This window comes from Ptychodera flava, unplaced genomic scaffold, assembly GCF_041260155.1.
Source record: "Ptychodera flava strain L36383 unplaced genomic scaffold, AS_Pfla_20210202 Scaffold_39__1_contigs__length_1403739_pilon, whole genome shotgun sequence".
Classification (NCBI taxonomy): Eukaryota; Metazoa; Hemichordata; class Enteropneusta; family Ptychoderidae; genus Ptychodera; species Ptychodera flava.
The window spans coordinates 874,788-894,509 of NW_027248361.1; the positions used below are offsets into that span (position 1 = coordinate 874,788).

General features: G+C 39.1%; 2 protein-coding genes and 1 long non-coding RNA gene across 3 annotated transcripts; all 3 read right to left on the reverse strand.

Annotated features, from left to right (window-relative positions):
* Window positions 1-1,493: 1,493 nt before the first annotated feature.
* Window positions 1,494-8,855, reverse strand: LOC139127899 (hyalin-like). The gene is made up of 12 exons (XM_070693755.1): window positions 8,665-8,855; window positions 7,997-8,238; window positions 6,908-7,150; window positions 6,451-6,693; window positions 5,631-5,873; window positions 5,206-5,448; window positions 4,595-4,837; window positions 3,914-4,156; window positions 2,724-2,960; window positions 2,314-2,553; window positions 1,757-1,996; window positions 1,494-1,540 (listed from the first exon to the last, which is right to left on the reverse strand). Exons 2-12 carry the CDS (start codon window positions 8,202-8,204, stop codon window positions 1,494-1,496), a joined length of 2,430 nt encoding a protein of 809 aa, XP_070549856.1. The 5' UTR covers window positions 8,205-8,238; window positions 8,665-8,855.
* LOC139127900 (hyalin-like) lies at window positions 8,219-16,269 on the reverse strand. Its single transcript, XM_070693756.1, has 13 exons — window positions 16,032-16,269; window positions 15,356-15,598; window positions 14,467-14,709; window positions 14,039-14,281; window positions 13,222-13,464; window positions 12,793-13,035; window positions 12,185-12,427; window positions 11,505-11,747; window positions 10,309-10,398; window positions 9,900-10,139; window positions 9,344-9,583; window positions 8,665-8,907; window positions 8,219-8,238 (listed from the first exon to the last, which is right to left on the reverse strand). The coding sequence occupies exons 1-13, from the start codon at window positions 16,210-16,212 to the stop codon at window positions 8,219-8,221; spliced, it is 2,715 nt and encodes a 904-aa protein (XP_070549857.1). The 5' UTR covers window positions 16,213-16,269.
* Window positions 16,270-16,713: 444 nt separating this feature from the next.
* On the reverse strand, window positions 16,714-19,510 carry LOC139127919 (uncharacterized). Its single transcript, XR_011551158.1, has 4 exons — window positions 19,272-19,510; window positions 18,076-18,311; window positions 17,446-17,684; window positions 16,714-16,950 (listed from the first exon to the last, which is right to left on the reverse strand). It is a non-coding gene; the product is annotated as an uncharacterized lncRNA (long non-coding RNA).
* Between the last annotated feature and the right edge of the window lie 212 nt (window positions 19,511-19,722).

A 19,722-nucleotide genomic window follows, 5' to 3' on the forward strand; every position in this document is an offset into this window, starting at 1 on the left:
TATTGCGTACAGTACTGTAGGCTTAGGCTATTTATTTCTGTAAGATAATTTTCGAAGCTTTCGGGCACATGAAGATTTGACTTTACCTTTAAAGTTATTTGCTGCTTTAAAGGAGTGAAATATATCTATTTATCATTTGTGAATTGTATAGAATATAAGAAGATCAACGATAAATGTTTACAGGCTGCATGGGACTGAGCTACGCAGATAGGTATTGAGATATGTACTTCTCAGAGATTACTAAAAGGAGTTCAACAACATTCTAGAGCTCCTTCTCGACGAAGTTAAATACCCAATAATCGAAAAGCCAAGTCTCGGTGTGTCGAGAGTGTTTTTCCGTCGATCTGTACGCATATAGAGCATTTGGACAGCTGCACAATTGACACTTTCCACTTACCTTGGACAGTAATGGTGAAATTACAGCTTCCAACATTGCCAGCCCCATCGGTAGCAGAACAAGTCACTACATTTTCTCCATCTCCAAATGTAGAATTGGAAGGTGGATCACATGTTGCCGACATGAATTCACCAGAGTTGTCTGTCACTGACTCGCCCCCGAATACAACAACAGCTGTCGTATTCCCGTAGTCATACTCGACTGCCATGTCGACTGGACATGTTACAACCGGTTGGTTGTGTCTGTGTAGGAATATAAGTAATTTGTTTGGTTGAAGAAAATTGTTTATAGATGTAGATATGATCAAAATCCCATTATACTGAACGTACATTAGATTTATGAATAATAGATATTCGTTGCTTCCTCAAAATATACGTACTCTTAGTTTCTATATATTCGTTTGCTATTTTTTTCCATTTGATTTTTAGAATTATTTGCATTCACTACTTTTCGCCTGTTAATTCACGCAAGTGTGTTGATAAGTACATCGTAAATCTATCTTACAGGTATGCTTTCTGATTGTCGCAACAGTGCGTAGGGTAGTTGATGATGCTTTTGAAGAAGCATTGTGTTTGTTCGTTTGTTAGTTCTGCATAGAAGTATTCATATAGCCATCTGAATCCGTTATAATAAGAATTAAATCGGATGACAGGCAAGGTAGTTTTTTTTTCAATAACTTACCTGAAATTGACACGGTGAAAGTGCAAAACCCAACGTTTCCAAAGAAGTCGGTTGCCGAGCAAGTCACAACCGTGTCTCCCTCGCCAAATGTAGAATTTGACGGCGGGTCGCAAGTTACATTGAGGACATGCCGCCCATTGTCAATGGCTGATTCTCCATCGAACACAACGACTGCAGACATGTTACCGTAGTCATAGTCAACTGTGACGTTTTCTGGACAAATCACCACAGGGCCTGTCGTGTCTGCAAAGTACCAATTATGAAAATTGACATACCAACATAGAAACCTAGGAAACTTCAGTGAGTGAAGTGACCTCAAATTGTAAAGGCTTATCATTTGTAAGGATACTAAGCTTCGACATATAACGGCTCTAACATTTTAATGCCACGTGAATGGCTCTTCACCTTTCAAACATTAATATATTATGTTGACTAGACGTATGTGTGAGCTGTAAAATGTATCTAAAATTTCAATGGAAAGAAAACGTAACATCAGAAAAAATAGATTGTTCGAGGCAGTGATTCCCACCTTGCTAGGTCTCGTAGAATGAATGTCGCGCCAAAATCTGCTTCCCTTTCTTTCAAACATTGAAAATGTCATACTGAACAAACGTACGCATGCGCAGTAAAGAATACGTAAATTCGCGAAAAAAGTAATACTGTCTAAGGTGCTCCTACCCTGCACAGTGACGTTGAATGAACATCTTCCCTCATTGTCCGAGGCATCGGTACTATTACAAGTAACCTCAGTTGTGCCACTTTCAAACGTCGATCCTGAAGGCGGATTACACGTCACATCAAGAGAGTGTCCTGAATTGTCGCTGACAGATGTATTAAAGGTAACCACTGCAGTTGTATTACCAAAGTCATACTCAACGGTCAGATTAGCAGGGCATGTCAGCACGGGGTCAGTTGTGTCTGCAAATAAATAACAACGACAAGAGTATAGGTGTTGTTTAAGGACTAGGTAAAAGTAATACTTGTTTGTATATTACAGCGTTTTTAACACGATTTCAAGCAGAGCCTTTATCACACATGTACATCGAGATGCGATAAAAAAGCATTCGTGTTGTTCAAGGACATCGTAAAGATATCAATAGACAGCCTTCTTCCAGCCTACTTTTCTGATGTTGAGATATGAGAACAACGATGATCACACCAACAAACGCACGATCTTTGTTCACACCAATTTATCATTCAATGGAAAGGATTCAGCGAATCGTCTGATAACATACCTTCTACAGTCACCACAAAATCACATGTGCCTACGTTGTTAAATTCATCAATACCGTAACAAGTGACGACTGTCTCCCCGAGAGGGAAGGACGAGTTTGCAGCTGGTTCACAGTTGACAATTATTTCCTGTCCAGAGTTGTCCGTAGCTGATTCTCCATCGAACGAAACGATGGTTGTGTTTCCACTTTCCAACTCCACAGTCTGAGATGGAGGACAAGTCACGACTGGCTTTGTTCTATCTGAAAAATCCAAAATTAGTCGTGTAAGCTTAACAGGATTACCATTTGCTTTATATAATACTGCACTTTACTATCAGTTAAGGTAGCGTTGATTTCTCACACACAACATCTTACCCCTAACGGTGAATCGAAAAGGACAAAATTGTAATTACCACCTCTTAGTAACTTACCTCGAACTGTAACTCTAAACCGGCAGGTATCTTGATTACCAGCGAAGTCTGTTGCTGTGCAGGTGACACGAGTGTTGCCTTTACCAAATACTGAACCAGATGGAATGTCGCATGTCACATTTACATATCCTGAATTGTCAGTGCCAGTTGCTGTGTATGTCACCACGGCGGTTGTATTGCCGTAGTCATAGTCAGAATACGTACGAGGAGGACATCTTACACGTGGATCCGTCGTGTCTGGTAACAAAACCAATATTAGTACAATCAAAATCATGAGAATGTTCAAAGGTGAAATTGAGTTTCACATTGTAAGCAGCGAATATATTTCAGGATGGAAAATTAATATTTTGGATTCTGTATTTTTTCTTTTGATATTAATATAAACCTTTCTAAGATCAAATCTGGCTTACGCATAATACCTGTTTAGTAAGGCCATGCATTGATTTCTATTACATCACAAATGAGAATGTATACTGTATGAAAAATGTGACGTCTTATTATAATACGGCTGACTTTTCGTTTCATTGAAGATAACAATTTTAGTACATATATAATGAGTGAAAAGTTGTTGACTATAGCCTGGTATTACGCAGTGCATTAGTGCGTCAGAAGTTGTAGATTAATGTTTCTATCAGAAAGATTGGCTCAACTACTCACATTGACCATTGGTTACATAAAGCTTTATCAAATAACAATATTCATATAATTGCATGTCAAACGATACCTCTGCCACACCAGGGTACTGGTAATTATGTGGAAAATCGATTGAGCAAGCATAAAGTAACTTAAAGATTCACTAAAAAATTGAGATAAAAGTAAATATGCCTGCTGTGATTTCATAACATTGCAGGCGTTTTCCCTTTGCTTCAAACAACATATTGATTTCAGGGGTGCATAATTTTGAGAGAAAAACTTATTTCACAGTGACAAGGGCAGCAATCTAGTTACCGAGCTTATGTCATTATGCAATTAAGAAAATCCCTATAATTTTGCTCGATTATGCGAGTCCACTGATAAGAAATTGACTGGACGGTGTTCTTCAACAGCTTACTAGGGTCTATTGTCTCCTGCGTTATCTTTTTCACAAATAGTTTCATAGAAGTAGGTTCTTGCTCTCTCCAAAACAAAAATGTAAAATATAAGAAATGATGTCAGTGTTCACGAAACAAGAAGTGGAGTCCTCAGCCTACCTTGTACAGTCACTACAAAACTGCATGTGCCTACATTTCCAGCGAGATCAATAGAAAAACAGGTCACCATATTGCCTCCAAAATCAAATACAGAATTTGATGGTGGATCACATGTCACCGAAAGTTCCTGTCCAGAATTGTCTGTGGCCGACTCGCCACTAAATGTAACGACGGCTGTTAGATTACCCTCGTCGTTTTCCACTGTAATATTCGCAGGGCAAGTCACTATGGGACCGATAAGGTCTGCAAATATAAATGGAAAATTATCCACACCAATGGAAGACTTATTCTGAATCATCAATTATTTTAAAAGCTGTAGGGTGATAACATGATGTAAATCTAATCCCTCTGAGCGAAGCTATTATTTCGCTACTCACACATGGATGCGCTACCAAGGCTACCAATCTGTTAGTATCACTTCTTACATGTCATCGTGTGACAGCACAATTGATTGTATTATTTGACGATATTTAAACTGTACCATTTTAGTAGGAAGATTGGTGTAACAATCACTTGCTGAGTCGATTGAAATGTGTATGCATCTTCTTACAGAGACAAACTGAAACTACCAAACTATCTCATTGTCTGTGGAAATAAAAGTGAAAAATTCCAACATTATGCACACTCCCTCATCATGAATTATGCAACTGTGAGCCAACATTATGATTCGTTCTAGCATACCTGTGACATTAACAATAAAAGTACATGTCCCTACGTTCCCTGCCACGTCAGTTGCAGAACACGTCACGGTAGTTTCCCCGATTGTAAAGGTAGAATTCGAGGGAGGATCGCACGTCACATTCAGTTCATGTCCAGCGTTGTCTGTGGCAAACTCGCCACTGAAGACAACGACGGCGGTTGCATTTACATAGTTATTGGTAATGGTGATGTTCGAGGGACAACTTAGAACGGGTTTTGTCGTGTCTGAAAATATAATCCACGGAGTAAAGCATCAGTGATGACATATTCTTTGCATCGGATCAAATAACGACTATTCACCTAAGTAAATTTCCTTTAACATAGCTTTTGTCAACAAACTGTACTTTTTTTTAATCTGCTCTGCAAAATATAGTGAGGGAAAGTCTAGCTTTGTATTAAAACAAATATCTGTTACACTTCAGTATACCAATAGCAATGAGATAGTTTGCAGGAAAGGCTCGATTACCACTTCCTCGCGTTTACATGTCATTTAAACAATGTTTACATCTACTAAAGCAATCGATTGATAGACCCGACAAAGATTAAAACACACTTTTGAAGCCCGAATTTGTATGAACATAAGAAATACGCACCTTCCACGGTGATTATGAAATTACATGAACCAGTGTTGCCTTCTGAATCGGTAGCAGTACAGGTCACCACATTCTCTCCATCGAAGAATGTAGAATTCGACGGTGGGTCACAGGTCACTGACAGAGTTTCACCTGAATTGTCTGTAACAGACTCTCCACTGAATACCACAAGAGCCGATGTGTTCCCATAGTCGTACTCAACTGTCATGTTAGCTGGACAGGTCACAACTGGATCCATTGTGTCTGCAATATCAATTACAATAAAAAGGCAGAGTTCTTAATTGCTGGTTCGATATATTTCAAGAATCTTATATAGGTGTCACAGTTTACCAGCTTCATCACAAGAGGGCACGATAGCACCACTGATGTACTTAATATCTGACGTTTTGCAAACTTTTAAAACTTCGATAAAGCACCTAACATACCTTGCACGGTGATATTGAAATTACAAGTGCCAACATTTCCTGCTGCGTCAGTTGCAGAACAAGTCACTTCATTTTCCCCAATCCAGAATGTGGAATTCGACGGTGGGTCACAGGTTGCAGCTAGAGTTGCACCAGAATTATCATTAACTGACTCGCCGCTGAATTCAACAACAGCTGACGTATTGCCATAGTCAATCTCTACTATTATATCAACGGGACAACTAACAACAGGACTCTGAGTGTCTGTACAAAAGAAACAACAACAATAACTGTGATTTCAAAATCTCAATTAATACATCATTGGCAAGTATTGGAATATAGGTAGTTGCATTTAAAGAACTTCAATACTTATGATGTAGGGATATAACGACGTCTCATCATGATAATAGCTTTATTAATTCCTGACCATCTTGAGTCTTAGGTTGACGATGAAATATATGTTGCATCGTTAATTGCATGAATCGCATTGAACCTCTATAAAAATATACCAGTGCAGTTTCTTTACTATTTTTATCCTTTCGGATGATAACACTACTTCATCACTCCCTTTCTTCTATAACTCAATAACGATACCTAATTATCTGGTCATGAGTGCGATAGCTCCAATTTGTTACTAAACGAGCGCTCTGTTATGCATCTGTTAAAAACTACCGTCGACCTGCCAAAAGTAACCACGTGACTGGACACTGTTCACGAGACGGTATGTAGTAGACAATCTCTCTTCTTGTCATCTGGCTAGTTTTAGTGAAATGCGGCAATTAAAGAACGAATATGGTCCGTCTGACATAAAACTTGATTACTTGTGAAGTATTGACAATACCTTGGACAGTAATGGTAAAGTTACACCTTCCAACATTGCCAGATCCATCTGTAGCAGAACAAGTCACTACATTCTCTCCATCCCCGAAGGTAGAATTAGATGGCGGGTCACAGGTCACCGGCAAGGTTTGACCAGAATTATCCATAGCCGAAGCTCCCGAGAATGAAACAACACTTGTCGTATTTCCATAATCATATTCGACTTGCATGTCGGGTGGACAAGTTAAGACAGCTGCTATTGTGTCTGTGATATAATAATGAGATGACAGAAGGGTCAGATAGATTACTATATGATCCACTTGGTCTTCCCGTTCATTTTCACGTAACGCCATCAATAAGTAATGTCAAAACAGCATAGCTTTTATAAAGAGATTGTATTACTGTAAGATAATTTGGTGTCAATAACAACGGACTGCACAGAGTGGCATGCTATACCATATTATAACGTGCCTACGTACCTTGAACCGTTATTGTGAAATTGCAGGCACCGGTGTTGCCAGATGAATCTGTGGCAGAACAGGTCACTACATTAATTCCATCCAAGAATGTAGAATTCGATGGTGGGTCACAGGTCACCGAAGGGGTTTCACCTGAGTTATCGGTGGCCGATCCGCCACTGAATTCCACAACAGCAGACGTATTCCCGTAGTCGTACTCTACCGCAAAAACTGCAGGGCATGTTACCATCGGTGGTGTTGTGTCTGCATAGAAAGGCGTTATTTTAAAGATTGCTCATGACTATTATCGAAGTGTTATCTAGGATGTAAACCTTTATATGTATTATTTCATTCAATCATTAATATGAAATTTTCTGGATAAACTAATTTACTCGAGCGACTGATAATTTTTCTGCTGACAGGCTTGACGGTTAGCACAGAGATTTGTCAAACTCGATCATTGGATTTGAAAGGGTCTCTCATCATCGGATTAAAAGTATACATTCACCTGTAATCTAAATATGCCCATATATGGCCAAGGGGCGTTCCTTGGTATTCACAATGCAATGTGAGGGCGCTGTTTTTAAAGGCGGCCACCCGCTTAATATATGTGATTGGTTAGATTTTCTCTTCCATGGTAACTGTGTCACAATTGGAAGAGGTGACAGTATACCTTTAAAGAGAGTAACTCAAAGACGAAGCACTTTTATTATGTAAATTCAGTACTGTAGGCTTAGGCCATTTATTTCTGTAACATAATTTTCGAAGCTTTCGGGCACATGAAGGTTTGACTGTACCTTTTTTACGTTATTTGTTACTTTAAAGGAGTGAAATATATCTATTGATCATTTGTAAATTGTATAAAATATAAGAAGATCAACGACAAATGTTTACAGGCTGCATGGGACTGAACTGTGTAGATAAGTATTGAGATATGTACTTCTCAGAGATTACTAAACTGAGTTCAACAACATTTTACAGCGCCGTCTCGACGAACTCAAAAACCCAATTATCGAAAAACCAAGTTTCAGTCAGTCAAAAGAGTTTTTCCGTCGATCTGTACGTATATAGAGCGAATGGACAGCCGCAGACATAAAATTGTCCACCTACCTTCCACGGTAATTGTGAAATTACAGCTTCCAACATTGCCAGCCCCATCGGTAGCAGAACAAGTCACCACGGTTTCTCCATCCCCAAATGTAGAATTGGAAGGTGGATCACATGTTGCCGACAGGGTTTCACCAGAGTTGTCGGTCACTGACTCGCCTCCAAATACAACAACAGCTGTCGTATTTCCGTAGTCATACTCGACTGCCATGTCGGCTGGACATGTTACAACCGGTTGGTTGTGTCTGTGTAGGAATATAAGTAATTTGTTTGGTTGAAGAAAATTGTTTATAGATGTAGATATGATCAAAATTCCATTATGCTGAACGTATATTAAATTTGTGAATAATAGATATCTGTTGCTTCCTTACAATATACATATTGTTAGTTTCTGTACATTCGTTTGGTATTTTTTCCGTCTGATTTTTAAAATTATTTGCATTTACTACTTTTCGCCTCTTAATTCATGCCAGTGTGTTGTAGGTACATCGTACATTAATCCAACAGGTATGCTTTTTTGATTGTAGCAACTGAGCGTAGGGTAGTTGATGATGCCTTTGAAGAAGCATTGCGTTTGTTAGTTCTGCATAGAAGTATTCATATAACCATCTGAGTCCGTTATAATAAGAATTAAATCGGGTGACAGGCACGGTAGTTTTTTAATAAGTTACCTGAAATTGACACGGTGAAAGTGCAAAACCCAACGTTTCCAAAGAAGTCGGTTGCCGAGCAAGTCACAACCGTGTCTCCCTCGTCAAATGTAGAATTTGACGGCGGGTCGCAAGTAACGTTCAGCACATCCCGCCCATTGTCAATGGCGGATTCTCCATCGAACACAACGACTGCAGACGTGTTGCCGTAGTCATAGTCAACTGTGACGTTTTCTGGACAAATGACCATAGGGCCTGTTGTGTCTGAAAAGTACCAATTATGAAAATTGACATACCAACATTGAAACCTAGGAAACTTAAATGAGTGAAGTTACCACAAATTGTAAAAGCTTATTCATTTGTAAGGATACAAAAGTTTCGACATATAACGGCTCTAACATTTTAATGCCACGCGAACGGCTTTCACCTTCCAAATATCAATATATTATGTTGACTAGACGTATGTGTGAGCTGTAAAATGTATCTAAAATTTCAATGGAAGGAAAACGTAACATCAGAAAAAATAGATTGTTCGAGGCAGTTGATTCCACCTTGCTAGGTCTCGTAGAATGAATGTCGCGCCAAAATCTGCTTCCCTTTCTTTCAAACATTGAAAATGTCATACTGAACAAACGTACGCATGCGCAGTAAAGAATACGTAAATTCGCGAAAAAAGTAATACTGTCTAAGGTGCTCCTACCCTGCACAGTGACGTTGAATGAACAACTTCCCTCATTGTCCGAGGCATCGGTACTATTACAAGTAACCTCAGTTGTGCCACTTTCAAACGTCGATCCTGAAGGCGGATTACACGTCACATCAAGAGAGTGTCCTGAATTGTCGCTGGCAGATGTATTGAAGGTAACCACTGCAGTTGTATTACCAAAGTCATACTCAACGGTCAGATTAGCAGGGCATGTCAGCACGGGGTCAGTTGTGTCTGCAAATAAATAACAACGACAAGAGTATAGGTGTTGTTTAAGGACTAGGTAAAAGTAATACTTGTTTGTATATTACAGCGTTTTTAACACGATTTCAAGCAGAGCCTTTATCACACATGTACATCGAGATGCGATAAAAAAGCATTCGTGTTGTTCAAGGACATCGTAAAGATATCAATAGACAGCCTTCTTCCAGCCTACTTTTTGATGTCGAGATATAAGAACAACGATGATCACACCAACAAACGTACGATCATTGTTCACACCAATTTATCATTCAATGGAAAGGATTCAGCGAATCGTCTGATAACATACCTTCTACAGTCACCACAAAATCACATGTGCCTACGTTGTTAAATTCATCAATACCGTAACAAGTGACGACTGTCTCCCCGAGAGGGAAGGACGAGTTTGCAGCTGGTTCACAGTTGACAATTATTTCCTGTCCAGAGTTGTCCGTAGCTGATTCTCCATCGAACGAAACAATGGTTGTGTTTCCACTTTCCAACTCCACAGTCTGAGATGGAGGACAAGTCACGACTGGATTTGTTCTATCTGAAAATTCCAAAATTAGTCGTATAAGCTTAATCAGATTACCATTTGCTATGTTTAATACTGAACTTTACTATCAGTTAAGGTAGCGTTGATTTCTCACACACAACATCTTACCCCTAACGGTGAATCGAAAAGAACAAAATTGTAATACCACCTCTTAGTAACTTACCTCGAACTGTAACTCTAAACCGGCAGGTATCTTGATTACCAGCGAAGTCTGTTGCTGTGCAGGTGACACGAGTGTTGCCTTTACCAAATACTGAACCAGATGGAATGTCGCATGTCACATTTACATATCCTGAATTGTCAGTGCCAGTTGCTGTGTATGTCACCACAGCGGTTGTATTGCCGTAGTCATAGTCAGAATACGTACGAGGAGGACATCTTACACGTGGATCCGTCGTCGTCGTTTTAACAAAACCAATATTAGTACAATCAAAATCATGAGAATGTTCAAAGGTGAAATTGAGTTTCACATTGTAAGCAGCGAATATATTTCAGGATGGAAAATTAATATTTTGGATTCTGCATTTTTTCTTTTGATATTAATACAAACTTTTCTAAGATCAAATCTGGCTTACGCATAATACCTGTTTAGTAAGGCCATGCATTGATTTCTATTACATCACAAATGAGAATGTATACTGTATGAACAATGTGACCTCTTATTCAAATACGGCTGACTTTTCGTTTCATTGAAGATAACAATTTTAGTACATATATAATGAGTGAAAAGTTGTTGACTATAGCCTGGTATTACGCAGTGCATGAGTGCGTCAGAAGTTGTAGATTAATGTTTCTATCAGAAAGATTGGCTCAACTACTCACATTGACCATTGGTTACATATAAGCTTTATCAAATAACAATATTCATATAATTGCATGTCAAACGATACCTCTGCCACACCAGGGTACTGGTAATTATGTGGAAAATCGATGGAGCAAGCATAAAGTAATTTAAAGATTTACTAAAAATTGAGATAAAAGTAAATATGCCTGCTGTGATTTCATAACATTCCATGTTTTTTTCCCTTTGCTTCAAACAACATATTGATTTCAGGAGTGCATAATTTTGAGAGAAGAACTTCTTATTTCACAGTGACAAGGGCAGGAATCTAGTTACCGAGCTTATGTCATTATGCAATTAAGAAAATCCCTATACTTTTGCTCGATTATGCGAGTCCACTGATAAGAAATTGACTGGACGGTGTTCTTCAACAGCTTACTAGGGTCTATTGTCTCCTGCGTTATCTTTTTCACAAATAGTTTCATAGAAGTAGGTTCTTGCTCTCTCCAAAACAAAAATGTAAAATATAAGAAATGATGTCAGTGTTCATGAAACAAGAAGTGGAGTCATCAGCCTACCTTGTACAGTCACTGCAAAACTGCATGTTCCTACATTTCCAGCCAGATCAGTAGAAAAACAGGTCACCATATTGCCTCCAAAATCAAACACAGAATTTGATGGTGGATCACATGTCACCGAAAGTTCCTGTCCAGAATTGTCTGTGGCCGACTCGGCACTAAATGTAACGACGGCTGTTAGATTACCCTCGTCGTTTTCCACTGTAATATTCGCAGGGCAAGTCACCATGGGGCCGATAAGGTCTGCAAATATAAATGGAAAATTATCCACACCAATGGAAGACTATCTGAATCATCAATTATTTTAAAAAGCTGTAGGGTGATAACATGATGTAAATCTAATCCCTCTGAGCGAAGCTATTATTTCGCTACTCACACATGGATGCGCTACCAAGGCTACCAATCTGTTAGTATCACTTCTTACATGTCATCGTGTGACAGCACAATTGATTGTATTATTTGACGATATTTAAACTGTACCATTTTAGTAGGAAGATTGGTGTAACAATCACTTGCTGAATCGACTGAAATGTGTATGCATCTTCTTACAGAGACAAACTGAAACTACCAAACTATCTCATTGTCTGTGGAAATAAAAGTGAAAAATTCCAACATTATGCACACTCCCTCATCATGAATTATGCAACTGTGAGCCAACATTATGATTCGTTCTAGCATACCTGTGACATTAACAATAAAAGTACATGTCCCTACGTTCCCTGCCACGTCAGTTGCAGAACACGTCACGGTAGTTTCCCCGATTGTAAAGGTAGAATTCGAAGGTGGATCGCACGTCACATTCAGTTCATGTCCAGCGTTGTCTGTGGCAAACTCGCCACTGAAGACAACGACGGCGCTTGAATTTACATAGTTATTGGTAATGGTGATGTTCGAGGGACAACTTAGAATGGGTTTTGTCGTGTCTGAAAATATAATACACGGAGCAAAGCATCAGTGATGACATATTCTTTGCATCGGATCAAATAACGACTATTCACCTAAGTAAATTCCTTTAACATAGCTTTTGTCAACAAACTGTACTTTTTTAATCTGTTCTGCAAAACATAGTGAGGGAAAGTCTAGCTTTGTATTAAAACAAATATCTGTTACACTTCAGTATACCAATAGCAATGAGATAGTTTGCAGGAAAGGCTCGATTACCACTTCCTCGCGTTTACATGTCATTTAAACAATGTTTACATCTACTAAAGCAATCGATTGATAGACCCGACAAAGATTAAAACACACTTTTGAAGCCCGAATTTGTATGAACATAAGAAATACGCACCTTCCACAGTAATTGTGAAATTACAAGAACCAGTGTTGCCTTCTGAATCGGTAGCAGAACAAGTCACCACATTCTCTCCATCGAAGAATGTAGAATTCGACGGTGGGTCACAGGTCACTGAAAGAGTTTCACCTGAGTTGTCTGTTACCAACTCTCCGCCAAATACCACGACAGCCGATGTCTTCCCATAGTCGTACTCAACTGTCATGTTGGCTGGACAGGTCACAACTGGATCCATTGTGTCTGCAAGATCAATCAGGATAACAAACACGGGTTCTTAACTAATGGGTATATATCTTTCTAGAATGTGTCATAATTTACCATCTTTATCACAAACCTCATTTTAGAGTGCACAAGAACACCACTGAAGTACTTAATATCCCACGTTTTGCAACCTTCTACAAAAAAACGATAACGCATCAAACATACCTTGCACAGTGACGGTAAAATTACAAGTTCCGACATTTCCGGCCGCATCAGTTGCGGAGCAAGTCACTTCATTTTCCCCAATCCAGAATGTGGAATTTGTCGGCGGGTCACAGGTTGCAGTGAGAGTTGCACCAGAATTATCAATAACTGTCTCGCCACTGAATTCAACAACAGCTGACGTATTGCCATAGTCAACCTCTACTGTTGTATCAACAGGACAACTTACGACCGGACTCTCAGTGTCTGTACAAAAGAAACAACAACAATTACTCTGATTGCAGATGTCAATTAATACATCATTGGCAAGTATTGGAATGTAGGTAGTAGTACTTAAAGAATTTCAATACTTATGAAGTTGGGATACAACGATGTTTCATCATGATAATAGCTTTATTATTTCCTGACAATCTTGAGTCTTGGGTTGATGATGAAATATATGTTGCATAGTCCATTGCATGAACCGCATTGAACTTCTATGAAATATACCAGTACAGTTCCTTTACTATTTTTATCCTTTCGGATGATAACACTACTTCATCACTCCCTTTCTTCTATAACTCAGTAACGAATACCTAATTATCTGGTCATGAGTGCGATAGCGCCAATTTGTTACTAAACGAGCGCTCTGTTACGCATCTTTAAAAACTACCGTCGACCTGCCAAAAGTAACCACGTGACTGGACACTGTTCACGAGACGGTATGCGGTAGACAATCTCTGTTCTTGTTGTCTTCCGTGTAGTTTTAGTAAAAGGCTGCACATAATGGCCATGGTGCGTCTCACATAAAACTTAATTCCTTGTGAAGTATTGACAATACCTTGGACAGTAATGGTGAAGTTGCACATTCCAACATTGCCAGATCCATCTGTAGCAGAACAAGTCACTACATTCTGTCCATCCCCGAAGGTAGAATTAGATGGCGGGTCACAGGTCACCGGCAAGGTTTGACCAGAATTATCCATGGCCGAAGCTCCCGAGAATGAAACAACACTTGTCGTATTTCCATAATCATATTCGACTTGCATGTCGGGTGGACAAGTTAAGACAGCTGCTATTGTGTCTGTGATATAATAATGAGATGACAGAAGGGTCAGATAGATTACTATATGATCCACTTGATCTTCCCGTTCATTTTCACGTAACGTCATCAATCAGTAATGTCAAAACAGCATAGCCTTTATAAAGAGATTACGTTACAGTAAGATAAATTGCCATGCCATACCAATCTATAACCTGCCTACGTACCTTGAACAGTTATTGTGAAATTGCAGGCACCAGTGTTTCCAGATGAATCAGTGGCAGAACATGTCACTACATTAATTCCATCCCAGAATGTAGAATTCGATGGCGGGTCACAGGTCACCGAAGGGGTTTCACCTGAGTTATCGGTGGCCGATTCGCCACTGAATTCCACAACAGCAGACGTATTCCCGTAGTCGTACTCTACCGCCAAAACTGCAGGGCATGTTACCATCGGTGGTGTTGTGTCTGCATAGGAAGGCGTTATTTTAAAATTTGCTCATGACTATTTTCGAAGTATTATCTAGGATGTAAACCCTTATGTCTTATTTTATTGATTTATTAATACTAAATTCTCCCGATAAACCAATTTACTCAAGTGACTGATAATTTTTTCTGTTGACAGGCTTTACGGTTAGCACGGAGATTCGATGATTGGATTTGATAGGGTCTCCCATCATCGAATTCAAGAGAGCAACTCAAAGACGAAGCACTTTTATTACGTACATTTAGTGCTGTAGGCCTTGGGCATTTGTTTCTGTAACATAATTTTCTAAGCTTTCAGGCCTCAGGCACATGAAGGTATGACTTTTACCTTTAAAGATATTTGCTGCTTTAAAGGAATGAAATATATCTATTTATCATTTGTAAATTGTATAGAATATAAAAAGATCAACAACAAATGTTTACAGGCTGCATGGGACTGAACTGCGCAGAATAGTATTGAGATGTGTACTTCTCACAGATTACTAAAGGGAGTTCAAAAACATTCTGGCTCCTTCTCGACGAACTCAAATACCCTGTTACCGAAACCAAAGTCTCACACAGTCAGAAGGGTTTTTCCGTCGATCTGTGGAGCAAGTGGACTGCTACAGACATTACATTTTCCACCTACCTTCCACGGTAATGGTGAAATTACAGCTTCCAACATTGCCAGCCCCATCGGTGGCAGAACACGTCACCACGGTTTCTCCATCCCCGAATGTAGAATTGGAAGGTGGATCACATGTTGCCGACAGGGTTTCACCAGAGTTGTCGGTCACTGACTCGCCTCCAAATACAACAACAGCTGTTGTATTTCCGTAGTCATACTCGACTACCATGTCGGCTGGACATGTTACAACTGGATTGGTTGTGTCTGTATAGAAATATGAGTAATTTGTTCGGTTGAAGAAAATTGTTGATAGCTGAATATATCATCAAAATTCCATTATGCTGAACATATATTAAATTTGTGAATAATAGATATCTGTTGCTTCCTTACAATATACATATTGTTAGTTTCTGTACATTCGTTTGGTATTTTTTCCGTCTGATTTTTAAAATTATTTGCATTTACTACTTTTCGCCTCTTAATTCATGCCAGTGTGTTGTAGGTACATCGTACATTAATCCAACAGGTATGCTTTTTTGATTGTAGCAACTGAGGGTAGGGTAGTTGATGATGCTTTGAAGAAACATTATGTTTGTATGTTTGTTAGTTCTGCATGGAAATATTCATATAACCGTCTGAGTCAGGTATAATAAGAATTAAATCGGGTGACAGGTAAAGTAGTCTGTTAATAACTTACCTGAAATTGACACGGTGAAAGTGCAAAACCCAACGTTTCCAAAGAAGTCGGTTGCCGAGCAAGTCACAACCGTGTCTCCCTCGCCAAATGTAGAATTTGACGGCGGGTCGCAAGTTACATTGAGGACATGCCGCCCATTGTCAATGGCTGATTCTCCATCGAACACAACGACTGCAGACATGTTACCGTAGTCATAGTCAACTGTGACGTTTTCTGGACAAATCACCACAGGGCCTGTCGTGTCTGCAAAGTACCAATTATGAAAATTGACATACCAACATAGCAACCTAGGAAACTTCAGTGCGTGAAGTGACCTCAAATAGTAAAGGCTTATTCATTTGTAAGGGTACAAAAGCTTCGACATATAACGGCTCTAACATTTTGATGCCACGCAAACGGCTCTTCACCTATCACACATTAATGTATTATGTTGACTAGACGTATGTGTGAGCTGTAAAACGTATTTAAAATTTCAGCGGAAGGAAAATGTAACATCAGAAAAAGTAGATTGTTCTAGGCAGTTGATTCCACCTTGCTAGGTCTCGAAGAATAAATTTCGCGCCAAAATCTGCTTCCCTTTCTTTCAAACAAAGAAAATGTCATATTGAACAAGCGTACGCATGAGCAGTACAGATAAGTAAAATTCGCGAAAAAGTAGAACTGTCTAAGGTGCTCCTACCCTGCACAGTGACGTTGAATGAACAACTTCCCTCATTGTCCGAGGCATCGGTACTATTACAAGTAACCTCAGTTGTGCCACTTTCAAACGTCGATCCTGAAGGCGGATTACACGTCACATCAAGAGAGTGTCCTGAATTGTCGCTGGCAGATGTATTGAAGGTAACCACTGCAGTTGTATTACCAAAGTCATACTCAACGGTCAGATTAGCAGGGCATGTCAGCACGGGGTCAGTTGTGTCTGCAAATAAATAACGACCACAAGAGTATACGTGTTGTTCAAGGACTAGGTAAAAGTAATACCTGTTTTTATTCTACAGCTTTTTAACACCACATTGAAGCAGAGCAATTATCACATCAAGAGGCGATAAGAAAGAATTTGTGTTGTTCAAGGACATTGTAAAAATATCATAGATAGCCTTCTTCTAGCCCCCTCTTGTTGATGTAGTGATATCAAAACAACATTGCTCACATTAAAGGTATACTGTCACCTGTTCCAATTTTGCCACCGTTACCATGGAAAGAGAAAATCTAGCCAATCACAGATTTTAAGTGGGTGGTCTCTTTTTAAAATAGCGCCATCACATGGGCATTTTGAATACCAAGGAACACCCCTTGACCATACTGGGCATATTTAGATTACAGGTCACTGTATACCTTTTAAGAAACACACATCTTTGTTCACAACAATTTATCATTCAATGGAAAGGATTCGGCGAATCGTCTGATAACATACCTTCTACAGTCACCACAAAGTCACAGGTGCCTACGTTGTTAGAAGCATCAATACCGTAACAAGTGACGACTGTTTCGCCGAGAGGGAAGGACGAGTTTGCAGCTGGTTCACAGTTGACAATTATTCCTGTCCAGAGTTGTCCGTAGCTGATTCTCCATCGAACGAAACGATGGTTGTGTTTCCACTTTCCAACTCCACAGTCTGAGATGGAGGACAAGTCACGACTGGACTTGTTCTATCTGAAAAATCCAAAATTAATCGTGTTAGGCACAATACTTTGAGTGCCATATTTTCCCTCCAAAGTTTTAGTGCAACATTTTGTAATTTTTTTATATTTTTCTGTAGTTTTTCTAATAGATTTGGACTAAATTCACATGATATCATATTGAATTCAGTTTTTTATCATAATTTCTGAGAAAATGTGAAAGAACTTGTTTAAGTTTCATTTTACAAAGGTGGCAAAAATTGACGTTGGGATCCAAGGGTTAATCAGAATTACCATTTGCTGCTATGTATAATACTGAACTTTACTATCAGTTAAGGTAGCGTTGCTTTCTCACTCACGCCATCTTACCCCTAACGGTGAATCGAAAAGAACAAAATTGTAACTACAACCTCTCAGTAACTTACCTCGAACTGTGACTCTAAACCGGCAGGTATCTTGATTACCAGCGAAGTCTGTTGCTGTGCAGGTGACACGAGTGTTACCCCTACCAAATACTGAACCAGATGGAATGTCGCATGTCACATTACATATCCTGAATTGTCAGTTCCAGTTGCTGTGTACGTCACCACAGCGGTTGTATTGCCGTAGTCATAGTCAGAATACGTACGAGGAGGACATCTTACACGTGGATCCGTCGTGTCTAGTAACAAAACCAATATTAGTACAATCAAAATCATGAGAATGTTCAAAGGTGAAATTGAGTTTTACAATTTAAGCAGCGAACATATTTCAGGATGCAAAAATTAAAATTTTGGGTTCTGTATTTTGTCTTTTGATATTAAATAAACGTTTCTGAGATCAAATCTGGCTTACGCATAATACCTGTTTAGTAAGGCCATGCACTGATTTCTATTACATCACAAATGAGAATGTATACTGTATGAAACAATGTGACATCTTATTATAATACGGCTGACTTTTCGTTTCATTGAAGATAACAATTTCAGTACATATATAATGAGAGAAAAGTTGTTGACTATAGCCTGGTATTACGCAGTGCATTAGTGCGTCAGAAGTTGTAGATTAATGTTTCTATCAGAAAGATTGGCTCAACTACTCACATTGACCATTGGTTACATAAAGCTTTATCAAATAACAATATTCATATAATTGCATGTCAAACGATACCTCTGCCACACCAGGGTACTGGTAATTATGTGGAAAATCGATGTAGTAGGCATAAAGTAACTTTAAAAATTTACTAAAAAAGTGAGTTAAAAGTAAATATGCCTGCTGTGATTTCATAACGTTGCAGGCGTTTTTCCTTTCCTGCAAACAACATATTGATTTCAGGGGTGCATAATTTTGAGAGAGAAGAACTTCTTATTTCACAGTGACAAGGGCAGGAATCTTGTTACAGAGCTTGTGTCATTACGTAATTAAGAAAATCCCTATAATTTCGCTTGATTATGCGAGTCCACTGATAGGAAATGGACTGGACGCTGTTCTTCAACAGCTTACTGGGGTTTATTGTCTCCTGCGTTATCTTTTTCACAAAAAGTTTCATGGAAGTAGGTTCTTGCTCTCTCCAAAACAAAAATGTAAAATATAAGAAATGATGTCAGTGTTCATGAAACGAGAAGTGGAGTCATCAGCCTACCTTGTACAGTCACTGCAAAACTGCATGTTCCTACATTTCCAGCCAGATCAGTAGAAGAACAGGTCACCATATTGCCTCCAAAATCAAATACAGAATTTGACGGTGGATCACATGTCACCGAAAGTTCCTGTCCAGAATTGTCTGTAGCCGACTCGCCACTAAATGTAACAACCGCTGTTAGGTTACCCTCATCGTTTTCCACCGTTATATTCGCAGGGCAAGTCACTACGGGGCCGATGTTGTCTGCAAATATAAATGATCGAAGATACTTTGTGACTTGCTGTTAATGTAAACCACTAAATGAACAATATGATGCGATAATTGCCCGTGTGTGTGTGTGTGTGTGTGTGTGTGTGTGTGTGTGTGTGTGTGTGTGTGTCACACTAATATAGTCCATTGACACAGCTACGCTGACATTAAGCTGATGGCATCACTTCTTCTTCATTAATTG

Coding starts and splice junctions, on each gene's coding strand:
- LOC139127899 (XM_070693755.1), bottom strand. CDS start 8,204: ATGGCAGTCGAGTATGACTACGGAAATACGACAGCTGTTGTTGTATTT. Junction 5,449..5,630: donor TTTCAATATCACCGTGCAAG/GTATGTTAGGTG, acceptor TTGATATTGCAG/ACACAATGGATCCAGTTGTG. Junction 4,157..4,594: donor TTTTATTGTTAATGTCACAG/GTATGCTAGAAC, acceptor TTATATTTGCAG/ACCTTATCGGTCCCATAGTG.
- LOC139127900 (XM_070693756.1), bottom strand. CDS start 16,212: ATGTCTGCAGTCGTTGTGTTCGATGGAGAATCAGCCATTGACAATGGG. Junction 13,036..13,221: donor TTTTACCGTCACTGTGCAAG/GTATGTTTGATG, acceptor TTGATCTTGCAG/ACACAATGGATCCAGTTGTG. Junction 10,399..11,504: donor TTTTGCAGTGACTGTACAAG/GTAGGCTGATGA, acceptor CATCTGGTTCAG/TATTTGGTAAAGGCAACACT.